A 23,177-nucleotide genomic window follows, 5' to 3' on the forward strand; every position below is an offset into this window, starting at 1 on the left:
GGCAGCAGAAAAGTTTTGTCTCCTGTAGCATAGTCTCTACTGTGTCCCTCAGACTCTTGCTATCAGGGCTTCCTGTCCCCGACTGCATCACTACAGATTATTCATTCTGGCATTGCTGCCTGCTAACCAGCTACCTCTAAGGAAGATGCAGCTGCTTGTCTTAGGAGCTTCAAATGCTGGCATTTCTTGGCAGCAACAGCACGACAGTCTTGAATTTCCATGGCCAACTGTGTTTTCATATCCTGTTCAAAGCACATCCTGAGCCCTTCAAATGACTTTGTGGGGAAATGAATTACACCTTGACCTCAAAAGACAGGGCTCTGCCCTGATTGCAAAGTGAGAATCAACAATTCAAGTACAAGACAGCGAGATCCCAGCTGGATCTGGAGAGCAAGATGAGGAGTGCCAGTGCTGTGCCTGTACTGGCAGGAGGCACCACCAGCCAGGAGGAGAAGGGATAGAACACAAGCACCACGTTCTTGCGAGGCAAGCGTTGTTATACCCGCGAGCTTCCTTCGCACCATATCCTCGCATCCCTTTAATTTGCACGCGGCAGCAGCAGGACGAGCGGCTCGGTTCCGGTCCCCGCAGCATCCCCGGGGCTCGCTCCCGGCCGGAACGGGCGCTCCCACCCCGGCGCTCCGTGCCGGCTCCCCGGACCCTGCCTCTGCCGGGAGAGGGCGGGCACCCCATCCGTCCCTCCGGCTGCTGGGGCGGAGGAGGAGGCGAGGGCAGCCCCCGGGCAGAGGCAGGGACTGGGATGGGGATGGGGATGGGGCAGGCAGGAGCCGCCCCCCGCGGGGCGGAGGGACCGCTCGGTACTGGCTCCTCGCCCCGCGTATCCAGCCCAGCGGTGGCCCCGGCGCTGCCTGGAGCCGCAGCCTCTTCCCTTCCCTCCCGCCCTCCCTCTCTCCCTCCCCCGTCCCCACCTCTCCTCCAAAACCGTAGCAGCCGCTAGCACTCCTTCACTCGCTCGGGAGCCAGCGGGGCGCGGGCAGCTCGGCGCAGCACGGCCCGGGCCGGGAGCAGCCCCGCATCGTCCCCGCCGCCCCTGCCATGGCCGGTGCCGCGGCCCAGCGCTGACCATGCTGCTGGGCGCCCCGCGGCCGGGCGCCTGGGATCGCGGCCGGGTGGGCGAGAGGCTGCAGGCGGCTCTCGCCGGCCTCCAGGAGCTCCAGGTGCTCCGGGAGAAGCAGCGGGAGCTGGTGCGGGCCGCCCTGGCCATGCCGCAGCGGCCGGCGGCGGGCGGAGAGCAGCAGCCCCTGGCCGCGCACAGCAAGGAGCTCCGTCTGGAGGCCACCCTCTCGGCGCTCAAGGAGCAGCTGGTAAGGGACGGCGCAGGGCGGGACGCTCCGTGAGCCCAGCCGCGGTGCCGAGCGCGGGCGGACGGACAGACGGACGGCAGCGCCCCGGGGCTGTCAGCACCCGGCTCCGTGGGCACCGGGGCAGGGTTAGCCGCGGCCCTGGGGCTGTCAGCACCCGGCTCCGTGGGCACCGGGACAGGGCGCTGTGCCGCGGCCCCGGGGCTGTCAGCACCCGGCTCCGTGGGCACCGGGGCAGGGTGCTGAGCCGCGGCCCCGGGGCTGTCAGCACCCGGCTCCTTGGGCACCGGGGCAGGGTTAGCCGCGGCCCCGGGGCTGTCAGCACCCGGCTCCGTGGGCACCGGGGCAGGGTTAGCCGCGGCCCCGGGGCTGTCAGCACCCGGCTCCGTGGGCACCGGGACAGGGCGCTGTGCCGCGGCCCCTGCGCTGCGCTCCCCGCTGCAGGGAGCGGGCGCTGCCGCGGCTCCGGCGGGCTCACCTGGGCGGGCGCCGTGCCAGCGAGAGCGCTGGCGAGAAGTTGTTAACCCGGCACCGCTCATTCATCGGGGCCGAGGAGTAGGCGATGATTAACTAAAGTAACAGCGCGCTCAGCTCTCCGTGGCGCAGCCGTTTGCATAGCAGATCAAGAGGCGCGGGTGAGATGCACCTGCATAAGCGCTCGGGGGTTTGGGTGGGTGGGTGCGCGCACACCGCTGTGCGCCCGTGGGAGTCGATCTGCAAGGAAACGCTTCGTGGGACGGGAGTACTTTGTTCTTTCCACGGATTGTGTGATCAAAAGGGAGGAATAACTGAATGCCAGACCTTGTATTTGAAGTGCTGCACCGGCCACTTACACAGGGTTGTTTTTTTGGTTTTTTTTTGAAACAAAAAACAATTGTGAATTGTAGCTGAAACGAGCTTTATAGGTGAGACAATAATCAAAGGGTAAAGGGCTTTAATCTCTAGTATAGGCAATTACACACTTCAGTAAACTCAGACTTAATTCAGAATCCTTTACCTTGCTGTACTGGTGCAAGTCTTGGCCATCAGTTATCCATCAGGTGTGAAAACAGCACGGTTATTCGCTCCCTATAGGCAGCTTTCTCAGGCAGCATCTCAAGATAAAACAGGCTTTAAGCTTCAGGGAAACCTAGCTAGCAGTGTGTGATTAAATTAAGAAAATAAAAGACAAGTGGACAACCAGCCGCTTTATTACCCATCCTTGATAATCTTAAGTAATGGTTTTACTTTTTTCTTTTCTTTTTTTTTTTTTTTTTTTTTTTTAATTAAACAACAGAATTGAAAGCATCTATTGCCTGTTTGAGGCCAGTGGGATAACAGAATCACATAATGAGCTCTGATCATAGTGACTGTACTTTTTTTCATTTCAGCTGTTGTGCTGTAGTTACACATTTCTCTTAATATTTTTCAAATAAAATATTAAAATAGAAGATTAATTTGTCAGGACTTTACTTGCACCTTACAGGGCTTTCCAAGAGCGTGGGAGAAACTCACCATTAAAATGAATGGAAAAAAAAGGCCTTTAATTGCTGCCCTTTAGAAATGCAAGCATTGAGTGGACTCAAGAATAACTGCACACCTCCAGAGAGGGATGGATTTCGCCAGTAGGTGCCAGTGCAATTATAGGAAACATGTCTCTTGGGATGCCTGGGAGGGAGGTGTTCATAAAGCTTGAGAAGAATGACTCAGAACTACATAACATAAATCCAGGGACAGGTTCTTCAGCAGAAATACAGTTGTGTGAATGCTTAAAGTAGTAATACAGAGCTCTTCTGATTGACCCATGGCTGCTGGAGGCTTTTCAGACTGCACTGTTCAGGCCTCCTGGTACCTTCATTGGTATTTTGCCTCTGTAAATTGCAGATGTATATCTGAGTAGAGATGCATACCTCAAATCTCCTGAACAGCAAAGTAAACCCAGTTTAAAACAGGCTTTTCACTACTTCCTTTTAGAAGCAGTTCACAGATCTAAGATCTCAGTGACCACAGGCTAAAACTTTTCCAGTGACTCACAAGCAGTGTATTGCACTTAAAACCCATAAAATTCTGTTCATGATGCAGAAAATGAAATTAAAACTGAAAACAACGGAAAATGCAAAGCACAGCATTGCTCAAGGAGTGATATGTCTTCAACAGCTGTTGTTGTTGGCCCATGGTACAATATGTGATTGCTGCTCTATAACCTTTCTGATTGAGAAACCCATTAACAGTGTAACTTCGCCTTGCAGTGCACCTTGCTCCAGATTTCATGGAGTACTGTAGCCCTAAGCTTCAACAGGGTCACAGTTTAATTCATTGAAAGTTTGGTCCACACAACATAAAAAGAGAAAGCTGTGTCAGCTGAAAGTGGCTCAAGGCATCTTAGCAATGGAAACAAGGCAGATAAAAAGCCAAGCCAGGCTTCTCCTATAGTGTTAGGGTGAGAAACAGGAGAGCAGAGGTAGAAACCTTAAGGACTCAAGTCTGACTAGTGGGAATAATAGAGCAGAACCATCAAATGCCATAGGCACCACGTGTGGATGCCATTCCAGAATCTCAGTCTCTTCCCCAAGAGCATTTACCATAGACAGTGATCAGCTGGCCTTCTAGCACTCTGCTGTGGGCAGTGTGCTACCCCAAACAGCCATGCCCATGTTTGCCCTAACCAGTGGCTCTTTTTGGTGGCAACAGCAAATTGCTACAGCACAGGCGGGGTGAATTATGCAGCAGAAGAAGAGCAGAGTTAAGTGATGCCATCCACTATCAGAGATCCTGAAGGTGCTAAACTTCTCTTAGCCAAGCTGTATTATGGTGACAGAAGAAAAATAAGAGATGCAAATTCAGGCTAATGTAAAGAAAGAAATCTATGATTTCTGTCAGTGTAGGTGGATATCGAAGGCTGCGACATGCAGTATTTTCTCAGCTCTTTCCTCAGAGGACATATTTATAAACCTTATTTGATTTGATTTACATCTGATGGTTTTGTTTTGCACGCTTTTGAGTGGTTTATGATGTTATAAAAATGTGAGAAGGGACACATTATACTGAAGAGAAAAACCAAACACTTAGTACCCTGCATTTTACGCAGATTTTTTTTCCCCTTCAGATAATTTTAAATAGAAGAAAATGTCTTTTAAACCAGGGATTTTTATTTTTTTTTAATAACAAAATTTTGTCAGCTGAGAGAGGTTCTTCTGGAAGAAATTTACCTTGCTCTATTACAAGTGTCTAGGATAGATTATAGTAATTTCGCTCTGAAACTGGCTGCTTCGCACTATCAGTTAAAAAAAACCCATAGGTGACTAATTTCTAGATGGGCAAAACTAGAAGAGAATGCTATGTTTTGTGCATTCCAGAATGAAGTCAGATTAATAGAATTATAGGGTGCTACAACCAAGAAGTGTCAACAGCCTCCCTTTGACAGAAGAGATTAATAATTGAGTAGTCAAGTAGGACCAGTGGGTTTTGGTGCCATGATTTGGGGTGCCCACTTGTTTTGGTGTAAAGGAACCTTCCTTTGAGAGAGTGTTCTTCTTTCTGAAAAATGGGTGGTATCCCAGATGATATGATGATGATATCCCAGATTTACCTCCCCAAAACTGTAGTCCATTGATAGTACATTTTGATTGGGAAAGTTTTGTCCCACATTGTGCAGTGTCCAGAAGTCTTCACAGGTGCACTGCCCAAAGCAAACAGATGGTTTCACCAGCAGGGTTTTGTCACATGTAAAATTCATGTTGTGAATAAAGAGTGTGTTTAGGGTTTACTGTATTGTGTGCTGCCTGGCATGGGTATTGGAGCAATAACAGCTTGAAACAAACACACCGGAAAAGTCATTCTTATCCAAATGGTTTGAGGAATGCCTCTCTTCTTGGAGTGCAGAAGTAGTTAACTGAAAGATCAAAGCTGGGTCAGCGGCTGGAAACATGAAAACCCAGTGGTGTGAGGCACCATAAAAGGGTTAAAACGATGATGTAAATCATGTGTGTTGGTTAAAATGCTGTGAAAGCGCAGATAGAACCTGGAGGTATAATAAATAGTGTTTGAATACCTGAGAGCCTTGTGGCCTCTCTGTCATTAATCAGAAACCACAGACTGAGGGATTGGCTGGCAAAACATTAATCATTAAGCAGTTAATTCCAGCCATGGAAACAAAACTTTGTGATTTCCTGAGTAGGTGGGATTGAAGAAGGCACGATATGGTTTTACTTTTTTACCACAGAATAAAGAAGTACTGAGGAGGTTATACATTCATCATTCAGATGGAATAGAAAATCCCCTTTCTTATCCATTTCTTCCCTTCTTTTTTGTTTATGTGGAACAGGAAGAGGGAAAATCACTATGGATTTTCCTAGGAAGCAGTAATGAGCCTCCTGGGTTTAAACCTTTCTAGACTCTAACAAAAAGGGGCTTTATTTCTTGTGTCTTATATGTTCCTCCAGTCCTCTTTAAAAGCATGCTAAAAATACATTCTTCTTATTATTTTTTTTTTCTCCTTAGCAGCATCACCAGACCCAAGAGTTTTCTTCTGGAACTCAGGGCCTCTGCATTTTTTTTCCTTACAATTTATAATAATTTACTGATTACCTTAGGTAACCTTAAGGTCTTATCTTTCTTTTCCTTTAGTATTTATAGCTACGGAGAAACCTATGCAAATATTAAAAGCTGAATAATTTGTACAAAAGGAAGGAGGCAAAAATGTGCACATCTTGATTTTCTTCACATAATTTAATTTTTAGATACTTTAATTGGTTCAAGAGATCTAGATTTTTTTCTTTTTATATATTTGAGGTTGGAAATGCTGCTAGAACTGCCACTTGTGTTTTTAAATCTGAAATGTACAGATAAAGAAGAATAATGTTTTCCTTACCATTACTGAGTGGAAACCCATCCCCTTGAGGGCTTTGAGCACAACTTGACAACCAACTTCAAGAGACCACCTTTCTGTAAAATACTGTAGGATGGATGGTGAGGTGTGATATGATTAGAAGCTGCCTAAATAGTGGCTGGGCTTTAGATCACTTGCCAGGTGTCATGTGAGAAGTCTGACAGAAACCAACTGTGGTTCTTTGGCTGGTACCTCACGCCTGGCCATCTGCCTTGCCAAGCTGACAGCATAAATACTGGGGGAGCAATGACAGGAGCTGTTACCTCAGCTCAGCCTGGCCAGTGATTGCAGTAGGCAGCAGACCCAGTTGCTGGCTTCTGGGGGATTATTCACAAGCTTGAGACACCATTTATTTTAAATGCAGTAATTTCCCTACCATATTCAAATGCTACATTCTCCTTCCAGGAAATGCATGGAGATAACTGGCCACAAGACAAGCAGGAAAACTTGCAGTAAAACAGATGTCACAATTCTTGCAGTGTTTCCTTTCAACAATAAAGACATCATCAAAGCCAAGGGTTTTACTGGAGTGGGTATGCTCCCTGTACTTGGTAGGGCAATGAGATACCTCAACCACAGTGGTTTCCTTTCATCCAGCAGCTCTTAGGAGTTCATGCAGACAATTCATAACGTTTATCTCCTCCTCTGCTTGTATAGGCAGTGTATGGCAAAGTGCGGTGCAATAAGAATATATTAATTAGTTAAAAGACTTCTGTTCTATTTAGAGGTACAGTTCTTGCCATGGGTATAACAGAAAAGCCAGAAGTTAACATAAGTACCTTCAGAGTGAGTTTTGAGAACATGTTTTCTAGGCAGAAGACAATATAGACAAAGAAACAAAATGTTTTGTCCTTTTGTGAAAATAGAATTTGCTGGCACAGGTGGCCTGAATTCATGCATTGCTGCTGAGATTCTAACTGATTATTCTTCATTTCCTCCTTCTTCCCTGATTTAGTCTCGTTTGAGGAGACAGGATCTTGGCTTGAAAAGCCACCTGGATCAGCTAGACCAGCGAATAAGTGAGCTGAAATTGGATGTCAGTAAGACCTCCAGTGAATACTTCGACAGTGACAGCCGGCCCAGCTCAGGTAATGTGCACTTGGCCATTTCTTCCTAGGAGTATGGTGCTAGCAGAGCTGAAGAGTGTCAACTGCTAAGCAAAAGTCTCTTGTGTTATTTGATCAGAAGTGGTGCCCCATGGCTGAGGTGGATAATAGTCATCTGGCACAGAGTGGACTCACAGAGCTGCTAGGAATTTCCCTGCAAAGTTGATTTAGTTGGAAAGTGCTCACTCACACAAGCAGTATTCTTTCTGGGTTTTTAGTTTTGGGGTTTTTTTAATGAATCTTGTAACCATGGAAGGAGAAAGAGACAGATTTACTTATTAATTACCTTGTGCAGTGTAGAATGGCCATTGGTAAAATGGCTAGACTACTTAAAAGAAGTGGAGACCAATATCAATATCAATACTCTGCTTGAATCCAGGAAGGGTTCTGAATCTCACTAGGGCTTTGAAAATTACTATTGCAGTGCTCCTGTCAAATGAATTTATGTAGAAGCAAAACAGCACTATTAAAAGACACTGAGAAAAACTACCACAACTGAGTAAAGCTCACATGGACAGAAAGATACTGGGTATCAGGTTTCTGGTGTGATTCACAGAGAGAGCTGTTCTGCAGACTTTTATAGCTAGGATGTCTGTTAAAACCGGTTCTGTTATCTAGTCAGAGATAATGAAAGTTGTTCTTTTAAACAGAATTTTTTGCAAAGCCTCAGGTCTTCAGTGAGACAAGGAGATATTTTTTTTTTTTTATTTTTTGAATACTGCATACAGATTTGCAGCCTGGTGCTTAGAGAGCATATGAAAAGTGCAAGTTTTTGTTGTGTGTTTAAGTCCAGGAGTAGTGTGCTTAGGCACATGCACATAATACAAAAGAAAATATTCCTTCTCTGTCATAGAGAGGAATAATAAAATTTCCTACCTTGAATTTATACAAAGCCTTTTTTAATGCTTTCAAAATTATTGGAAATTAACTTAATACCCAGAGAGAGAAGATAGTCTTTATTCTCTGCTCTTAGACATTCCAGCTGTCATGGACTTGGGCAGCTGTGATCACAAGCTGGTTTTGCTCTGTCCAATCCACTCATCCAGTCTGTGCTTGTGTGCACTTAGTACAAATTACAGTGGTGTCAGAGGTCCCTGTCTTACACCAGTTACATCATAATCCCCAAGGACATTCTTCAGTAAAAAACTGGGCATGAGGGGGTGCAGCACTTCCATCCCATCCCATCCCATTCCATCCCATCCCATCCCATCCCATCCCATCCCATCCCATCCCATCCCATCCCATCCCATCCCATCCCATCCCATCCCATCCCATCCCATCCCATCCCATCCCATCCCATCAATTCCACGAATCCCATCCCATTCCATCCCATCCCATCCCATCCCATCAATTACATCCATCCCATCCCATCCCATCCCATCCATCCCATCCCATCCCATCCCATCCCATCCCATCCCATCCCATCCCATCCCATCCCATCCCATCCCATCCCATCCCATCCCATCCCATCCCATCCCATCCCATCCCATCCCATCCTCAGAGCTAAGCAGGCATGAGCATGCCAAGCTGGCTCAGGGCCTAAGTAAATATGCAGAAGCCCAATAAAGGTTGGTTGAATTAGAGTATAACTCTGCTGATGTTACCTTTAGAAATGATCATAAATTTAGGCTTGTGGCACATAACAAATGAAGATTTATTTTATTTGCTGCAATTTTCTTCTGCAGAGCATGTTTACTTGCTGTAAATATGAAATAATGTTTATTTTAACTCTGCAGGATTCTATGACCTGAGTGATGGTGGTTCTTGCTCGCTCTCCAATTCTTGCACCTCTGTGTACAGTGAGTCCATCTCCTCCTCCCACACCAGTCTCTTACCCAGCTCTCAGCACCCTAAAGCGAGGCTCAGTGTGTTTGATTACCGACCCAAGTCTGCAGATGAAACTACTGTGCACACCACCAGCTTCCAGCAGCAGGGAGCCTATGCCAGCGATGGATGTTGGATTGCAGCTAGCAGAGATGCTTCTGGGACTCCTGCCAGGTCCAGACCAAGGCCTGTTTCCACAGGTAATTGATAGCAGAGCTGTGTACTTCATTCAAGAGAAGGGCAGATTCCTGGTTATTACTCTTAGGACCTTGTTTAGCTATGTGTCATCAATATATATTCTCATTTTCAATGCATAAAGTGAGAGTGGATCAAAACCACAGAGCCAAACCATTTAGTGTCCAACATCCCCTTGTCTCCATACTCCAGATACTTTTAAACAGTAACAAATATTAAAGTGAATCAATAAAAAATATGCAGATGAAACAAAATTATATGAGGACTAATGCATTTAGAAAAGGAAAAATACTCTAATGTATGAGATGAAAATTGTAAAAGAATATTGAGATACTTACCTTCATGTGATTTCAGGAAAGTTTCAGTATTTGAAATGCCTTGTGTGAAAATGCAGAGATGTATGACAGATGTCAAGTAAATTCAAAATTCCCTATTTACACAAATTCATGTTGACTCACACAATGACTCTTTTTGATAATTTATTGTTTACAGTTAGGGACAACAAATGCAAAAAGTTAATTGACCATCTAGAAACCAGTCATGAGCCTAAAAGTGGATCCTCCATGAATTTGCATCATACCTTCAACAAAAGGTCTATTAATATGCCAAATCTCCTGTTTGCCATCTGTAAAATGGCATCATATCACTTCTTATCACGGGCTCTTCCATGGCCTCAATGCAATTTGGTGTTAGTACAATTCTTAGAGTGATCCAGTGAGGTGTGTAGCATTTCCATTATAAAAACAGGGAACCTATGGGGAGCTTAATTTCAAGTACTGTACCACTCTGGAATCATTCCCACAGCTACTTGACCTGAGCTAACTCACCTCTGGCTTGCTTAGAACAGAAACAAAGACCACCTAATCTATATGTAGGTGTGAAGACACACCTTGAAGGTATAGCAGTAATTATAGCATAAAAGCAAAGTCTTCTCAAGGCCGGGATGAAGGCTGGGAATGAAGCTGAGCTTATGACCCATAGCTTCCATGTTCAGATTGCAGACACTTTGCTCTATTAGAAGCTTTCCTGCCTTTAAACATGTTGCTGAGACTCCAGGGGCTTTATGTTTTTTTGATATAGACTGGCACAGAAAGGGATAGCTGATACTGAGCAGGGGTGTGGGAGAGAGACTGCATATCTCCTTCAGTCCTTCTTCCTTTCCACAGCCTCTTACTTCCTTCACAGTGAGAAACAAAAGTAATGGGGTAGTAGTGAGTGTAGTCTTGAAGAAACAAAGTTGACCACATTGCAGGAAGTGAAGATTTTACTTCAGAAAATCATTACTTGGAGAGGGGAAGAAATTTCTCTTTTTTTCTCTTTTCCTCTCCTTAGAGGAAATTGTAATGACAGACCACTTGCCTTTCCTTTCAGTGGCAAGCAGAAAGCTTGCTGAGACACTGTGAGCACAGCATGGTTTTGACTCCTTCCTGGTTTGTTTGCAAAAGAGCACAGCATTACACACTGTAAACAATTTTCTAAGGAATTCTCATTATGAAATTAGGTTGTTAGGTTGTCATCCTAGCCTTTGCTGTGGCAAGTCTGTGCATAGGTAGGACACTTCAGACCACCCCTGTCTATTTGGACATAGATAGTTATCATGTGACTATTCACACAGTTTGTGAATGATGTGGTTGAATGTGATGGTTGGGTTTCATGATAGCATGAAGCACCCAGGAAAGTGGTTAGCTGAGGATCTGTTGGCACTGAAGTCAGTACAGGGAAATCCAAGCTAACTGGTTCCAGTATTCTTGGTCCCAGAGGTAACACAGCACCATAGTGCTCTATTGAATGACATATCTGGCTAGAACGAACTTTCTTCACACAAGAATACAGGAAGAATTCCTCTCTCTGCACAGGAGATGCTTCTGGGAGGAGGGTGCTGCAGTCAAGAGTAAATTACAGCACCCTTGACAGTACTCCAAAACAGAAGAGATAGGACTAGGTGTCTATAAATGTCATCTTCAAGTTCCCACTTGCCTGAGTAGTTAGCCTTAGATTTTTTCCTCTGTGAAAATCAAGATTCTTCTGTGCATTCTTTTATGGCTTCTCTGCTCAGAAATAAAAATAATCTCTTGTTTTTGTCTAGTTTGGTTCCTGCTGGTCTGTGGCATTTAAGAACTTTTTTCTGTATGCACAGATTCATCCAAGTAGCATAATTTAAATTTCCTAAGAAGAGTTAAGAGTTTTATTATTGGCATTAAAAGGCATTTTAAATTCTGTTATGCTCAGGTGATAAAAGCTTTAAAGTAATTCACTGACCTTGGAAGACTGAAATTACTTTCTTTATCCCTGCTTCTGATTTTAGTGAAAGCTATCACATCTCTCTGATATAGCACTTCTAGCATGAACCAGGCTTAATGTAATTGTCTGTGATTTAATTAGGTTGTTTATTTTCATCCATCATATAGGTGACTTGGAAAGACTCATTCCAGCAGATGCTAGATTTCAGAAAGAAATGGATCCCAAATCCATGTTGCCTCTGTGCCATAATGGAGACATGCATTTGCTCAGCATGGACCCCAAATTCCAGAATGACTTGGTCTCCAAGAATGGCATTGATGTGTATCCTTACCCAAGCCCCCTCCATGCAGTGGCTTTACAAAGTCCCCTTTTCTCCCTGGTGGGAGCATCCCCAGAATCAGACTTCCAAGCTCCTCCCAGCAAACCTCTGCCTAGTATGACAGGTCCCAGCTTGATTAAGACTAGCCCAACCACTGAGGTGAAGCCGGGGGGTTACATTGATAAATTACTGCAGCTGACGAGATGCAGAGGGAGCGGTCGGGCTGAGGCCAGCGAGTGGGTTTCACCGAAGAGCCAGGCAGCCGCAGTGCACCAGAGACTCATTATAACCCCCAGCACCGGCGGAGTGAAAATTAACAGCAGCAGTAGCCAGCTGGAAAAACAGACGAGTTCTCTGGAGAGCAACAAAGCTGAAGGGAAGCTGTCAAGAGAGGTGCCAGAGGGGGAATGTGCCAAGCAGCAGGAGGCCATGAGCTATATGAATGAAGAGCAGTCATCCACCCGGCCTGACACAGAGCCGTCAGCTGTGAATAGTTGTTATCCTGCCAAGTCAGCAGCAAGGGGCTCTCCTCTGGCAGAAGCAACTGAGAGCAGTTTGTCCTGCTCACAGCTGAGTCAAGAGGACTCTAGCCCAGACACCTGGAATGCTAGAGCTGTCCCACCCAAAAAACTGCCCGTCAAAAGGGGTGGCAGTGCCAAATTGGCTTACGCTGGGGGTCATGAGCGAGTGGCACGAGCTGAGTTTGTTCACGCTCAGTTTGTCCCTGCGGAATCCCATCAAGTCCGGGTAAAGTTTGCCAGCTCCAAAACAAAGGCAGTGAAGGTAAAGAGAAGGAGCAGCGAGAAAGCCGTTCGGCCTGGGAAGCAATCCTTCTGCATGGAGAAGGAGAGAGGGTCTCACGGGGCCGCCAGGCTGCCTGCTGAGTGGAATCAGCTCCAAGGACCACAAGGAATGAAGAGCCTGGTGCGGAGACCTTCGTATTCTGGCGACATGGCTGGCAGGTCGTGCTCCGAGTCGAGTCTGTTCCCGGTGCAGGTCGGGCTGCCCGCTGTGCCCTCCAGGCCAGAGCTCTACGGAGCCTCTGCCAACGCGCTGTATCCCCTCGAGGCGGCAGACGCAGCCAGCAGGAAGAAGCAGCGCAAGTGGCAGTCCACGGTGGAGATCTGTGCCAAGGCCCCGCCGGCCGGCCTGTCCCACGGCTGCGGCCCGGGAGCGCCGCGGCAGCCGGCGAGGAGAGCCGGCGTCCTGCGCGCCGCCAGCGGCCGGGCTCGCCCCAAGGGCCAGCGCCGCGCCGACTGTGCCAAGAGCGAGTCCGACCACTCGGAGTACTCGGCCGAGTGCGCGTCCCTCTTCCACTCCACCATCGCGGAGACCAGCGAGGGGGAGGTCAGCGATTTCACGGCCAACTGCTTTGGGGACAGCGAGTCCAGCGAAAGCGACTCGGATGGCGGCGGCAGCAGCAGCAGCAGCCTCACTCTTGACTATGATGAGGGGGATGAAAGTGACCTGATCTGGCCTGAGGGTTCAGTCAGACAATCCGTGACTGTCCAGGCCTCTTCCAAGGCTATTCCTCCAGTGCCCAAAATATGTCGCATCAAAGCTTCAAAGGCGCTAAAGAAGAAGATAAGGAGGTTCCAACCAGCCTCTCTCAAGGTCATGACCATGGTTTAAGGGAGAGCAAGCATCTGTTTCTTACAGTGAGACATCCTGCTGGCTCATGTTTGCAAAATAGGAGGACCCACGTGCAGAGAAATGGACTCTCTTAAAGGAGCCATGAATAATCCCTGAGTCTACACAAGGGATCTCAGTTGTTAATGCCTGGACTTAAATGCCACTGTATCTAATTCCCTCTTTCTCCATTTATTCTGTAAATATGAATCTCTGTGTACATTATGTAATGACATTTTTAATTATCCAGAAGGGTCACCATGAAAATAAAATGAAAACCACTTCACTATGAAGTGAAAATGAAAACAACCTCTGCTGCAAGATTTTGCAGGCAGGCCCTTGGTGGTCTTTTAACCATATGCACCCACAGAATCAGTCCAGACACGAGGACTTGCTAAGAAGAAAGTGTACTTCCTTCTTGTGAGGAATTCTTTGCAGTCTGAAGTCTGTATTAACCATCTAGCTGTTATTGTGGTCATATGGAAAAGCTCTGTTTTTCTACATAGTTTTACTTTATTTCAGATCAGCCATCCCATACCTTCTCCCAAACATTGGGAGGATGAGTCTGTTCTTCCATAAAAACATAGTATGCTTAATCAAGAAGGCAAGTGAATTTGTGAATGAGAACAAGACTTCAGTTTGCTTCTTTTTTTCAAAATAGCATGGGGTTGTTTTTTCAACCCCCCTCTTTGTGATGTTCCATGTTATTGTTCATTTGTTGAATGGATGAAAGAACATGAGGGTGACATGCCACAGTGTGTGATTAGCTGGGACTGAGATGATAGCTTTGCCCCTGAAATTGCAAACTCAATAAATACTATTTAATGTACTTCTGAAAATTATGCTTGTCTGACTTTGATGTCTAAAGAAAATTATTCTGGTCTCTAACATGAAACAGTTCTGTGTTCTTATGATCACTGTGAAGAGGGGTTCTTTTATATTTTCAGAGGATCACTGTAGCTCAGTCAGAGCCAGGGTCCACTCACCCTCTACCTTAGAAAAACTATTTCAGCACTGGCTTCTAAATGAAAGAATTTGAGAATGGTATTTTTATTGAGGACAGCATAGTGCTTAACTGATTCACTTAAAGTGATGCAATTTTGTCACAAGAAACTTTTAGTTTAAAACATACATTTACTTACACATAATGTGGTTTGAATTCACTTGAGTGCACTGATGTGAAGCTTTGTATCAGTGTCTAAATTGAAGAAGTAAATTTTTTGTGTTCAGACAAGCAGTCCTCATTCTTTCCTCTGAGCACAGCAATCTGGAAGCTGAGCTGCAGTTCACTCTGAATTTACAAAAGAGCAGGTATTATCCTCCTGCCCTATTTCAGTGCTCAGTCTGGGTACATTCCTGGCCTAGGAGATGTAGGCATTACCTCATTCAGCTGCCTGTGCTGGGTCTGACACAAAAGGTAAGTGCTTTGCAGAAACTGGGTAAAAGAGTGATTGTTTACTCCAGGGATTCAGTAGCAAACAGAAATATTGAAAGACAACTTTCACCCAATGCCTTCTATTGCTTGCAAAGGCAAGCTATGTTATGTTTTGAAACCACTTTATTTTCAAATAATTTTTGTAAAATGAAAAGTAAAAGGTCTGTAATGTTATTTAATTCAAGTATTCTAACTAGCACACAACATCATCCTTACTGTAACTAGGAAAATGTTACAATTTAGTCAGTGGAATATGTTTGAACATTTTTTCATTGTTCTGAGAGTATTGGATATAATCACTCTGGTAGGATTAATGGGAGAATTTCACAGGTCTGGCAGTGGTTTCTTGTTCAGCATGTCTAGCAACAGAACAAACAAAATAATGATTTATGCTTTGTTGACTTTCTACACCGTGAAAGGATTCTTTTTTCCATTTACACAAAAGGTTTCATTTGGGGGAGTGTGTCAAAAGTTACATATGATCCTTTAATCCAGGGATTTTCTGTATTGGGGTGGAGTTAATTGGTTAGATCGGAATTTTGAGGGTGTTTTTTTCATGAAGGAGGAAATTGTTCTTAAGTAGAACAGTGCTCTGGGTAGGAGTGTTCTGAAACCTGGTAAAAACTGCCACCCAGTAGCTCCCTGCCTTTTTATCAGAGTAAGCTCAAATAATAAGTTTGTGGTCCCACAACTCAGTAAATCCTGCTTTAGGGCTGTTAATACTCTGTCAGAAATGTTGCCAGACACATGATGAAAGTGCTGATCCAGAATGAACTCAGGCTGCCAATTCAAATAAAGAAAAACGATGACTTAATTTTGTACTGACAGGTTTTATGCCAGATGAGGTATCACTGCCTCTACGACTCACACTTTCTGCCAGGTCAGATACTGTCTCTCCTCCCAGAGCCAGCACAAACCCAACATAAAAGCATAAAACCGGCCCAAACATCATACTGTGCTTTGGCTAATTTGACAGAAATGCAGTTATGTGCCCACACTCGATCCAGGGGAAACCTGTGGTGCTGGAGAACCCCAGCTATGCAGAGAACCCACTGTTAGGTGTTGAGGCTTTGCTGTGAGCAGTGATGCTACTGAGCTGTGACTTTCTGGCAAGGGCAGAACAGGTGGTGTTTCCTCTCTGTACTCCAGGACATTGGATGTTCTCCCTAGCGCTGCTTTCACGCACTGGGACCAGAACTCTGGAGGGAAGAAGTAGGACAGTGCAAAACGGCGTCCTATAAGGGACACCCAACCATGGGATCATGGCCATACAAAATAGAAGTACTCACTGTTTGTTTTCAGGAGAAATCTACAGAACCTTTTTACCTCACAGCCTCTTGTACTATAAACCACCAAAAGAATGCAAAAAATGTCAGTTGGTGATACAATTAGAAGTCTAGCACCAAACCTGATAAACTTCAGGAGTGAGAAGTTTAGCACTTTTACTGTGACTTGATTAGCAAGTGTATACATCTAATGGCTGCTTCAGAGCAGCTTTATGCAGAGTTTCTGCTGCATGTGCTAACATCTGTCATCATCACTCCAAGCTCTAGTGAAACAAAATCATCTACTGCTGAAATCTGTGTGCCAGGTCAGCAGTTTCCTTCTATCCTAGGCAGACATTTACACTTCAATGTAAGAGCAAATTGCTCCTAAACCACAAAGGAAAGAAAAGAAAGTAAAAAATATAATAGAAAGGGAATTAAGGAAGCTTTAGGAACAATTTGCAGAATAGATCATAATTATGATTTTAAAAACTTTTGTTAATCCTTTTATTGCACAAACAGTTTTGGAACTGGATAATTACCAGTTTTCTTGGCCTTGACACAATCTTAGATTCTCAAGTCCAAGTGCATTACCCAAACCATGGGATAGAGTCAGAGAATTGTTTTGTCAGAGACACCATCCTTCAGACCTTCATTTGCAGTGACTTCTGGTCAGGCAGGGCACTGGACAAAAGAAAGGCAGCAGTAAGTCTCAAAATCAGCTGTGGATGACTCATGCTGATGAACTTGAGTCCAGTGGACATTTTAAGGCTATGCTGAAGTCTTTTGTGTTTTCTTCCCCATCCTAATCTGAAGCTCTGAAGGTGAGAGCTGAAGGAGAGAGGTGCTCCAGGAGCTGCAGCTCTTTGGGGAGTGAGTTGTTGCCAAAATAATGAAGCAGGCTGAGCATGGAACCAAAGGTGGTTCCTCTTTAAGGTTCTCTTAGGGCTGTAACCAAGCCCCAGCACTGCTCATGTGACAGTGCTGTGATTTGGATGCTGCACTTGAAATACAGGCCACCAGCACCCAAAGCCCACCACAGGCCCATCACTCATGGGCTACAAGATGAGGCAGTGTCCCAATCCAGTGTTCTTCCAAACTACCAAGTACAAAATCCCCAGTTAGGCAAAGGTTTTTTGAAAGAAGAGTGCAGCAAAATAAGGCATCTGTGCTGACTGTCAGGGAACAAGACAACAGCATGCCAGGGAAGGACTATCTTACAGCTGCTATTCTGAAGCAGTAGCAGTGGCTTTCATTTTCCAGCCCCTTTTGAGCCCTTCTCAATCCCACTGAGGCTGAAGGATTCACTCCAGCTGTGCTCAGTAGAAGAGAGCAGCTCAGCTTTTAAGTAAAGCCCCCCTCTACCCTCCAAGCACAGCAAAGCCTTTGGCTCCTGCAGAGAGCTGCAGTTCCTATTGCTCCCTTACCACAAACCCAGTCCTCCTCACTGAACATGCTCCCAAGGAAGCTGCCCTGGCATGAGCAGCTGGAATCACCATGTGAAGGGAAGAACATCATTATTCTGGAAAAGAAGGAGTCCTGTGTCTAAAACTTGCCTGTGAAGAATGCAAACATCCAATGACACCAATACAGAATCCAGGCAGTTTTCCAATTTTCCCATATCTTATATGGAGATTAAGGAGACCTGGAGTTCCACCATTAGCTGCTACTCCATAGGGACAACTACTGTGATATATCATGTACAGATGAAGAGTGACCAACAGGAAAATGCTCAGCCAAGGCTTGATTTTTGGTATTTGCAAATATGTTTGAAACCATCACAGTATGCCTGATTATATTGCAGTGCAAACATCAGCAGAATAACAGTTCAAATAAGCAGAAGTCCAGCCTCCATCAATTCTGTTAATTCTGTGTGTTGTCATGATAATAAAACCTGGAGACTATCATTAGCTAATACAGGTTTATTTTTTTTTCCCCAAGTATTCTAGTGTTTTTTCTGTCTCAGCATTTGCAACTAGGTGTGGAGGGCATCAGATTCACCCATGACACAATTCCTGGGAAGTCACTAGAGCTACTCCACAGATTCATTTATCCTTCTCATGCTGTTCTCAGTATGTCAGCAACTGGGATGATTGGCAGATGGAAAATAAGGAAGATTTCAGACCTCACTTTCATTCTTGAAGGTGCTGCAGTCTGTGGAAGTAACTGTGTTTATGGCTGTCTTGGCTGGGGAGAATGCTGTTGCCATGTCACATCTGTTAGTGATGGATCAGGGAAATGGTTAGGGCTTTGCACAGTGATGGAATTTCATGTTTATTCTGGCTTTCAAAACACAAAATGAAAGAGTATCAACAATCTGCTGATCCTGTAAAGCTACAAATCAAGAGGATTTTAGTGTCCCAAAAGTGATTTTAAAAAAGGTTCTAACTCGTGCAATATGTTGTTGTGTTTAAGACCCCATCAAATTCTTCTACAATTTGCAAGATGGAATGATATGGATACACTGACTCTCTAGACAAGAAGAACTATGCTTCAGCAGGAATCTAGAAATTAAACTTGTACTCTATAAGACAAGCTGTAACATCAACAATGAAGCTTTCCTTCAAGACTGTCCTGATCACTGTAATGCCAAAACACAAATAAAATCTTACATTTTCTAAGATTATTAGCTCATTCACTAATGAAAGCAAAAAAGTTCAGTTATGAAGAGTTTAACCACTGTCTGAGTGCACAGAATTTGGCAGAAAATGCTGGTAGTATGGGGGGTTTTAAGCATTTTCCCCTGTTTTCTACTTAACTTTCCCTAAAGAATACAAGGAAAAGAACCAGAATTTCATTTCCATGCTCTCTATTAGAAGGGTCATCTGACTTGACACGCAGAAGAGCAAGAGCAGAGATATTTGCAGTCAGGATGAAAATTGGTTGTATCTTAAAAATGCAATGCAGGAAGCCACTTTTTAACCTATTTGATGGCAAGAAGTTAATGCCTAGGGCATGCACAAAGTTTCCTCTGCTGAGATCATTTGAGTTAAACTATTTCCTTATCTTAGATGCAATTTATGGCTACATGAAGGGCTAAATGAAGATAAATTATTCACAAAGGAAAGATTTTCCTGATTCTATACTAAGTGTACTCAACTAACAGTATTGCTCAACATCCTTCTGTGCATAACCAAATCAGTATCTGTTGTCTCTCCAGCATTTCTATTTCATTGTGCATTAGTGGAAGAGCAAGGTAGTTGGTAAGCACTGTGATTTCTGACTGCTGAGATTTCTGTTCTTCATAGGACTGAGATTTATGAAGGTATTTATTGAAAAGAAAATTTGCTGTACATCTTCTTAACATTAGACATATAGAGAGATATTTGGGAAGAGGCAGTTCATGGAATGGGTGGATGTGTTTATGTCCACAATTGGAATCAAAGCAGACTACTTTGTGTCTTGTCACTGACTCTGACTACATTTTCCAAAGAAAAAAGGTCACAGAACTGAAGAGGTACTAAGAATGAGATGTTGATGATTAAAATTAATACTGTGACTATTCTCACTTTTTCTTTTAATCACATCTGTCAAAGCTAGTGAGTTTGGGGATGGTTCTATTAAATATGACTTTGGAATGTGTTGGGGAGGGAATAGGGCTGAATTTCTTGAAAATAATTTGCTGATTTTTTGCACTGAGATGTTCAGGAAAGCTTCCTCTATGCTTACCTTATCTATACCTGAAATCTAACTGTCTGATAGAAATTTCTGACCCTTTTACTCCCTCGAACAAAAAAAGTAGGCTTATGTTGCACATGTAGAAATTACCTCTAATAAAACAGATATGATTGTATAATGACATTTCTAGCTCTACACACTACATTTTGATTATATGATTTTGATTATGTTTCATCCTGGGTCTCCTTTGTTGTCACTGGGGCACTGAAATTGATATAATACTAGCATGCCTACAACCACATCTTTATAACCAGTATTTATAGTGCACAGCCTGCTTCTAGAAGGTCACAGAAAGGTAACTATGGATAGTGAGCCTAATGCCAGCAGCCCTAACTACACTGTACCACAATTGCAAATTTTTAGAAGCTCACAAATCAAAAAAGGTTGAAAACCCATATGTTGTCTCCTAGGTGCCCAAGATGAAAAGGGCTTCAGAACAAATATACAAAACCAGAAATAGGAAGGAGAGCTGAGCTGAGAGGAAAACAATTTAAAATATGATGATAAATTACAACAAATCAAGGGGAAAAACTCTCCACAGATGGTGTTAAATAAGTACAGAGGACTGACACAGGCTGCCTAGGTAGAGAGGGTGACAAAAAGGGACACTTTAAAGCTCTGTTATTATAGGAGGGTTAATAATTTTCTAGCACTGTGGTTAGTATATAATCACAGCAGCCTCCCACATTAAGTAACAGCGTGTGGTTGTCAGGAAGGTGTGTGCACCACGGAAACACGCCAGGGTTAGGAGCCAAGTATCCCAAATGTGTTTGCATCATCTGCAGCTGAAGGTACCCTCCCAAACCCAGCCTTTGGTGTCAGCTGGCTGGGGTCTCCTTCCCTCCAGGCTGCTCCAGCAGCCCAACCCCGCCACCCAGCCATCCTCACTTCCCTGGCAGCTAGGACAATTACTGTCCTCACTAGACATATATTGCTACGAGAAATCCACAGCAGGAATACAACAAATAAAGTGTCTATTGTAATGTATAATACAGTCAGTGTGCGTTTGGCCCTAGTAGCTGCACAATGCCACCGTCAGTTTTAATTGCTCCAGCTTACTCAAACGCCCCTAGGAAAAGCATCTTGTTCCTGTAAAGATAAAGCTCTGACTTTGAGATACAAAGTCTCCTATCTATGATTTACTTGGCTTCCTGCAATAAAAAGCTATGGATAATGATTGTGGTTTCCTTTGAATTTGCATCCGAGAAGTTAGAAAACTATGTTTAAGAAAGCAAACAGATCATTAAATCTTCCCCAAAACAAACCTGACTTTTAAAGAGACTCAGGGCCAAAATTATCTCCTTATTTTTTACTTGCCTCTAGCATTTCAGTAAGCATTTGTGGGTTCAATCCAGATCAAACCAAATCTCTAGAAGAATATACTGCTTTTTCTAGGGACAAGACTATAAGGTGAAGTTGTATGTTGCCAGGAATTTGCCTTCAATGGAAATTATTCTATTGTTTCATTAAAAAGCCTTTTTTTCTCTAAAAGTAACACTTTCCATGTTGTCACTCAGAAAAAAAAAAAATCTTTATTGTCTCATGTGTAGTCTGTGGTCTGTAATATGCGAGAGGTCAGACTAAATCCTTCCATAATCCTTTTGAGCTTTAGTCCACAAACTTTTTTTTTTTTATTCTGTTGCCTATAGAGTATTTCCGTTTCAAGGGAAGAGCAGTGCATAGATAAGAAAGCAGTTTTAAAAATTTCCCAGCAAGCTGGGGGAAGAAGTCTCTTCTAATGCCTTAAAGGCAAATTGCAATGGATTTAGGAAGGAATTTGTTACATCTGTCTAAAGGCATCTGAAATGTAGTAATCTGGGCTAAACCAGTCTCCTAGGGACCTCGTATTGCCAGCAGAGCGAACAGTGCCGACGCCAGCAAGGAAATTACCTCATTCCAAACAAGGTCTCCCAGATAGGTGGCTGAATTGCTTTCGGGAAGGACTGACTGTGAGAAGCCAGAATGACTCAGTTCAGCAATACCTGACTTTTGAATAAGTAACATCAGATTAGACCAATGTGATTTCTGGGTAGCTTCTCTCGATTTTATACGGCTGTCGCTGAACTATCTAAGGAATTGTTAGAAGAAATTAAAGAGGATTAATATTTTTTGGGGGGATTTTTATAAAGAAGTTACTTAGAGAGTTCTGGCAATGCTGGTAATAAATTTCAGGGTAGGCACAGCACATAAATATACAGATGATACAAGTAAAGGCATGCATAGCATATGCACAGTATAGAACTGTGATGTTGTTGGAAATTATGTCCAAACCCAAGATTAATTCAAAAATAAAGAAATAAAACAGGAATCAATCAATTAAAAATGTTATATTAAATTAACATTACATTAATGTTACATTAATTAAACATTACGTTCCCCTTGGATTTGTGCTTTTCTTTCTTCTATTTTTGCAGAGATGAGGAATTATTTTTTACTCCAGAAGACACTATAGCTTGAACAGACTTGCATAAACTCAGTAATACCTAATAATGTCTGGAAAGTTGCAGTATCTACCTTTTGAGACTTTAGCACATAGTGCTCTTTCTCTGGGCTTTTAGTTACTGTTCTGCTCAATAATCTGTTTAAGAATCAAATAGGCCAGATTACCATTCCTGTGCACCTTATGTAGTCACTTAAATCAAATCAAAGGGAATTTGCACATAATTGGTTTTCACAGGCTTTGAAAAGCTCAGCTGATTTTTTAAATGGATATTTCTCATATGGCTTTATACTGTTCCAAAAGAAAAGGAATGAAAACTTACATTCTTTCCATAGGGGAAAGAAGAAAAGGAAAAAAAGGTAAAACAGACTTTCCCTCTGAATGACTGTTAAATACCAGACATCCTTTAATTCAGGGTAAAAGAAGCGAAAATAAAAAAAAAAAAAATCTCAGATTTTGTTTTTTGCACAAAATCCAAGGAATGATCAATGCTCCATTCTCCACTTATATAGAACTGTTCAACAGAAAAAGAAAGTATGTCTTTGGTAGCCTGGATGTCTACCAGTCCCATATATACTCTATCAACAGGAAAAGTACCTATTTTACAGGGGCCTCCCCACAAGTATGACTATTCTAATTCCTTCACATAACTGATCTGTTCTCATACTGTTTGCAGTAGTCTGAATTACCATCAAGCCTCTGTAGATTCCCCCAAACACACAATTTCATGCAATGAACTCAGATCTCCTATCAAAAACATCCCTGTGAAAAGTGGATTATAAGCATGAGGTACTGCATCTCATTTCATTTGCTGATACTAAATGAAAAGTAACTAAATTTACAATAAAGTTTACTC

General features: G+C 43.6%; 1 protein-coding gene across 1 annotated transcript; it reads left to right on the top strand.

Moving 5' to 3' along the window:
• The first annotated feature begins 610 nt into the window (after positions 1–610).
• DACT2 (dishevelled binding antagonist of beta catenin 2) lies at positions 611–14,332 on the top strand. Its single transcript, XM_056487876.1, has 4 exons — positions 611–1,325; positions 7,145–7,277; positions 9,032–9,319; positions 11,723–14,332. The coding sequence occupies exons 1-4, from the start codon at positions 1,086–1,088 to the stop codon at positions 13,504–13,506; spliced, it is 2,445 nt and encodes an 814-aa protein (XP_056343851.1). The 5' UTR covers positions 611–1,085; the 3' UTR covers positions 13,507–14,332.
• Positions 14,333–23,177: the final 8,845 nt, after the last annotated feature.

Source organism: Oenanthe melanoleuca, chromosome 3 (assembly GCF_029582105.1).
Source record: "Oenanthe melanoleuca isolate GR-GAL-2019-014 chromosome 3, OMel1.0, whole genome shotgun sequence".
In the NCBI taxonomy this organism is placed as follows: Eukaryota; Metazoa; Chordata; class Aves; order Passeriformes; family Muscicapidae; genus Oenanthe; species Oenanthe melanoleuca.